We start from the raw sequence: 6,000 nt of genomic DNA, 5'->3' as shown, positions 1-6,000 counted from the left end.
TCTAATTTTACTTCGCAGGAGGAGGAGGGAAGAAATGCCACCAAGCGATCTCACCAGTTAACACTGGAACGGTAACTCTAAACAACTCTATGTGCGTCCTCTGACAACAGAGAACCTTTCCCGGTGGCGTTGCATTATGGGAGTTGTAGTTCTCCCCCCGAGGTTTATTTCCGCCCTCCCTAAAGAAAGTATGTTAAAGAAGGGGGTGCGTCTTTATTTCTCCCCTGGCGCGTTGCAACGGCCCTTGACATTATTTCCTCCCGCTTTCTTCACCTACATGCATGATGAGAGTCGTTGTTTCCCGCGACACGGAGGCTGAGTTTGTGAACGGTGTCGCTTCCATTCGTGAGCTTTTTGCTCCCGGCCGGGTCAGCGGGTGCGGCACGAGATGCACCAGCCCGGTTGCTCAAGGGACGCGTCACGATCGTCTGGCAGGGTGAAGGGAAGGGTGGGGCAGAGAAGGGAGCTCTACTGAGCTCCTGATCTGGCCGAAATGGGTGGAAAAGGTAGAAATCATGTAACCTCTGCAAGTCACCTCGTTGCCTTGGTCCTCTTCGCTTTTGGGGAAGCAGTGAAGGCGAGGCCCCTGCTCAACGAGGATTACACTTGCAGCAGCTGCGGGAAGCCTAACATTGTGATGGTGATGTGCGATTCCTTAGTAAGTATTTGACTTTTTCAAAACAAAAGCAAAACTGTCCAGAGCAACTTCTTTCCAGTCATGCTGCTGCTGCTTGCGAAGGAATGTGAGGCGGGATGGTGTAAATTAAAATGTCTACTCTTTCAGGCTCAGCTGCTGTGGACCTGATCTCCCTGCTGCTTGAGCCTGGCTGCTGTTTTTTTCCGCTTGGAGGTGCCATTTACATGCTAGAGAACTCCATGCGAAACGAGCTTGCATTGAGAGTGACATTTGTTGCTAAGCTTTCACTTAATAATTGGAGAGCATGTTCTTGTGTCACACTTGGGTTGCAGTCCTATACACGTCTGTTTTGGGAAGAAATTCAGTTCACATAGTGAAGGTTAACTTTCAGCACTTTAGATGTAACTTTTTGCAAGATTATGGCATTCGGACTGTGCTGCCTGTGATAGGAGAGGAGGGGGAAATTTAGCATTATACAAAACAATTTAGCATCATACTGAAAAAAGTAGAGCATTATATGTTACATAAATTACATAAAGTAGTGCTTTATGTACGCTAGGGGTTATAACACCTCTAGCATAAGTGAATATGTGGGAGTGAACATGAAGCAGCTTGCAAGTTTTGCTCAATAGTGAAAAAATAAAAGGTACAGGAGCACTAATGGTGCTCCAGAATAGGGATTTACTTTGCAAATGGGTCATTGGCAATGAGTTCTTTCTTCTTCTGATTTAAATTGGGAGCAGGGGATGTGGAAAGGTTGCCCACGTTGTCATACTTCGTATGTCTGGCCCATACATCAGACTGTCTTCTTTGTCTGCGTTATTGCAAATGGCCAGCTCCAAAATTGCTCTTAAACATGACACAAAGTCTTCTGAGCAATTAGTCACTGCTCTCATGCCGTTGTTCATTCCTGGAAAAACTTGGAACCAGTCACAAAGTCTCACTGAAATCACAGTAAGGAAATCACATAGTTCAGTTCTTGCTTAATTGTACCTCTCACTGAAATGTTTCAATTGTCAATATGTATACAGTGGTACCTCTGGTTACGTACGTAATTCGTTCCAGAGGTCCGTTCTTAACCTGAAACTGTTCTTAACCTGAAGCACCACTTTAGCTAATGGGGCCTCCTGCTGCTGCTGCGCTGCTGCTGCACAATTTCTGTTCTCATCCTGAAGCAAAGTTCTTAAACCGAGGTATTATTTCTGCGTTAGTGGAGTCTGTAACCTGAAGCGTATGTAACCTGAAGCATATGTAACCCGAGGTACCACTGTATTTGTAGGAATATATATTTCGAACCAAGCTGGTGTCCTGTCAGTGAAGACATGTTCCTAGAAAACTTCTGTTGCATCCAGAACCACTGAAATGGGTGTTTTGGTACAGTGTGATTTTTTTACAGTGTGATTTGTAACATTGCATTGATTAATGTGATTTCTAATGTTGCATTGATTAATTTCCAGAGTAATTCTCAAAATGCTTCCCCCCCCCCCTGCATGCAGGATGGAAGGCTGACATTTCACCCAAAAAATGAAACAGTAGACTTGCCTTTCGTGAACCTCTTGCGAAAACATGGCAGTCTCTTTCTTAATGCTTATACCAATTCTCCAATATGTTGTCCTTCCCGTGCAGGTAAGATCATACTCAAGCAAGAAATACATAAGTAGAACCTATTTAAATACTACTTTATGATAGCTAAACTTCAAAAGATTTTCCCTGGGCAACCTTGAAACTTCTGGTTCCTTTTAGTGTCTTGTGAGCCAGGCCTTCAGGATAAACATAGTATCACTTGCATGTTTTAAAAAGGAAATAAATAATATGCTTGTGGGACATTAGGAGTGGGCTGTTGTCTGTATTTACCAAGTGCAGAGTGGCTGAAGGTCAATGTTAGGAGATTCATCATGTGAGTTCGGGCTAAGCCTGTTGTCATACCCCTTTTATAAGTGGAGAAACTAGGCTGGGTATGACAGTGACTTGCACAAAGTCACTCAGTGGGCTTCATTGGCTTGTCTTCTTCTGGATGAATAAGTTATATGACTTACACACCTTGCACACTCTTTAGGGATTGTGTTACAAGAACTCCCTGCCTTGGGAGAGACCTCCCCCTCCTTATTATCATTTTTGTAGCCCCTTATTTTGACAATTAATTGGCTGCTTTCTGTTTTTATGGATATTTTAATTTGCTGCTCTGTCTGTTCTACTTTTTTCTTTTATTTTGTTAATCACATCTTTTGAGTATTAGGTGCCTTGGGCATTTCCTAGAAGTGGGAAGACAAAATGGAAAGCCCTTCTAAACAAACACTGAACTGAGGATTGATTAAATGGACTGCAACATTTATTGGTGCTCCTCCTTTTTTCTTCACACTCATGATCAGAATGGACCACCCTCAATAGATGGCTAGGATACCTAGACTGAGTCCAGCACTGGCTCCTCTCCCCTCTCCCTTCCATGGTTTGTCAGAGCTGAGAGCTTATCCATTAGCAGAAACCTGCTCCCATTTCTTCACACCTCTTATTGTATTATGGCTTCTGAGAATTAACCTGTCAATAGTGTGACTGAATGTAGGAGATTTGACTCCAACTCGTAGTTCAGAAAATAGTGGCAATAGCAGTTCTCAAGTTCCTTTCCTTGCTAAATACAAAGTAATCAAAACCTGGGGAGAATTGTATTGCTTTTAATATTTTTATTGTAAGTAGCTTGCTTTAAAAGGCAAGGTAGAACTAATAATAAAAATATTTTTTTGGTGATTGGAGAGGGCAGAGGGGTTGTGAAGATTCCTCATGCTGCTGAACGAGTTCTGGCCTCTTGGAGCCATTGTAATGTTGGGTTAGAAAAATATAGTGGCAAAGTCTCTATGGGTCCTTGAAGCCACAACTTCTTGCTTTATGGCAGGGGCAGGGAACCTGCGGCCCTCCAGAAGTTGCTGGACTACCGCTCCCATCATCCCTCACCATTGGTCCTATTGGCTGGGGCTGATGGGAATCGTATTTCAACAATATTTGGAAGGCTACCGGTTGCCTATGCCTGTCTTACGGGATGCCTTTTAGCTGCAGTGGAAGTCATAAACATTTATTTATTTTGTATACCACTATGTACCCATAGGGTAGGGACGCGGGTGGCGCTGTGGGTAAAAGCCTCAGCGCCTAGGGCTTGCCGATCGAAAGGTTGGCAGTTCGAATCCCCATGGCGGGGTGCGCTCCCGTTGCTCGGTCCCAGCGCCTGCCAACCTAGCAGTTCGAAAGCACCCCCAGGTGCAAGTAGATAAATAGGGACCGCTTACTGGCGGGAAGGTAAACGGCGTTTCCGTGTGCTGCGCTGGCTCGCCAGATGCAGTTTTGTCACGCTGGCCATGTGACCCGGAAGTGTCTCCGGACAGCGCTGGCCCCCGGCCTCTTGAGTGAGATGGGCGCACAACCCTAGAGTCTGTCAAGACTGGCCCGTACGGGCAGGGGTACCTTTACCTTTACCTTTATGTACCCATAGATCTCAGGGAGGTTCACAACATAAAATTACAATATACCGTAAAAAACATAAAACATGTAATAAAAATAAGAACAAAGACAACTTAATAATCTCCCCCTTCCACAACACATTCAAAAGGGCATCTGATGTCAGTCAGCCAAAGACCTGCTTAAAGAGGAATGTTTTCACCTGGTGCCTAAAAGTGTCTAATAAACATGCAAGAGGAAAGCTGTGCATACCTTGTTTTAGTCAGATTTTATATGTTTTATATGATTCATCAACCAATTCTGTTATGGGTGGGTTTCTTGTTTTCGTTTTAGCTATGTGGAGTGGCCTCTTCACTCACATAACAGAATCTTGGAATAATTTCAAGGGTTTAGATCCAAATCACACAACGTGGATGGACCTCATGGAAAAACATGGCTACTATGCTCAGAAATATGGAAAACTGGATTATACTTCAGGGCATCACTCAGTGAGGTAAGCAATTGGGGAAACCCTGTCTCTGGTTAAAACTGGTTAATCAGAGGCATGATAACTGCTAATAGAAAGCCTCCTGGCTAAAACAGAATTGTTATTTTATCATTTCTATGTACAAAGTGCTTTTCAGTATTTACTTCATTTATCCTGACAACACCCCTTTTGAGGCCCTAAGACTTTAAGTTGAAACAGTTCTTTTTGTTTTGTACGATCTGTAAACCTACTCATAAATGGATGTGTTCTCTGTAGTAACCTCAAGTTCTGACAGTTCACTCGTCTGTAAAATGTGTTCCCCTGTCAAATTTTTGTTCCATTAAGTATATGAAACTGGTAGCACTTTTTCAGATGATTTTTTTAAAAACACTTCCTCGAAACATTTTAGTTTTGTAACTAAAATCCTCATCATTGCTCAAAGAAGTCCTTATTGTCAGGGCGCTACAAAATCCATTATAAAGGCAGCAAACTTCTCAGAAGGGTTTATTGTAAGAACTAAGTACCTTGGGAGAGCTACAGTCATTTGCTCTTGAACAAATATTACTGCCTAGTCTTTTTCTTCACAATGCAGCCACTTGTAGGCAACCTTTCTGAGGGTCATAGTTTCTTTATGTTGCATAAGGAGAAAATAATTGAATGTATCATTCCACTTCTAACATGTCTAGCCCTGTATACTGAAGCTCAAATTTCATATAAAATCATTCTCCCTTTTCCTTTGTGCATGCTGCAGAGAGTTGAAAATGCAGAGGGCGGCAAGGGGAGAAGAGGGAGGCTCCCTCCTTTTCTCCAGCATCGCTTGGAAGAGATCAGAAATGTCCCTTTCCATTTTAAATTAACCATGGTTTGTTGTTACAGCCAATCTCTAAACCATGTTTAATCTAAACTAGTTAGTTGTCAAACCTGTCTTGTTTTCACTATGACTTGAGTTGACTTGTTTTCACTAATCCTGGTTTACTTGAGCCTAGCCACGGTTTGTCCATTTTTAAAGGTCACAACAAGCAAAATTTAACTTCCCAGCTTGTTGCTACAGCCGTGCAAAGGCAGGAGGAAGAGAAAGAAGTGCCCAGGTACAAGGCTTACTGCTGGGCCATGTTTGAACATCATTTGCAAAGGCAAACTGATATAAGTACCTTTTTATAAACCCAGTTAAAATTTAATGTCATAAACCACTGAATACAAATGGTAGGCATGTCAGAAATGTGAACATAATGATAATTTGCCTGTGATTATAAAGGTAAAGGTAAAGGGACCCCTGACCATTAGGTCCAGTCATGGACGACTCTGGGGTTACGGCACTCATCTCGCTTTATTGGCTGAGGGAGCCGGTGTACAGCTTCCGGGTCATGTGGCCAGCATGACTAAGCCACGTCTGGCAAACCAGAGCAGCGCACAGAAATGCCGTTTACGTTCCTGCCGGAGCAGTACCTATTTA

General features: G+C 43.1%; 1 protein-coding gene across 3 annotated transcripts in view; it reads left to right on the top strand.

Moving 5' to 3' along the window:
• The first annotated feature begins 342 nt into the window (after positions 1 to 342).
• Positions 343 to 6,000, top strand: part of ARSK (arylsulfatase family member K) — a 26,492-nt gene continuing 20,834 nt past the window's right edge. Inside the window, exons 1-3 of one of the 3 annotated variants that reach the window (XM_028748547.2) lie at positions 343 to 658; positions 2,134 to 2,263; positions 4,415 to 4,574. In XM_028748547.2, the coding sequence (XP_028604380.2) occupies positions 494 to 658; positions 2,134 to 2,263; positions 4,415 to 4,574 (455 nt within the window). In that variant the 5' untranslated portion in view covers positions 343 to 493. Of the gene's footprint in view, positions 659 to 2,094; positions 2,264 to 4,414; positions 4,575 to 6,000 lie in introns of all 3 variants that reach the window. The other 2 variants (XM_077936206.1, XM_028748548.2) reach the window with 2 other exon arrangements.

The sequence above is a fragment of the Podarcis muralis genome, chromosome 11, assembly GCF_964188315.1.
Source record: "Podarcis muralis chromosome 11, rPodMur119.hap1.1, whole genome shotgun sequence".
In the NCBI taxonomy this organism is placed as follows: Eukaryota; Metazoa; Chordata; class Lepidosauria; order Squamata; family Lacertidae; genus Podarcis; species Podarcis muralis.
The sequence above is the reverse complement of the archived record's forward strand: the minus strand, read 5'-3'. Positions and strand labels throughout refer to the sequence as shown.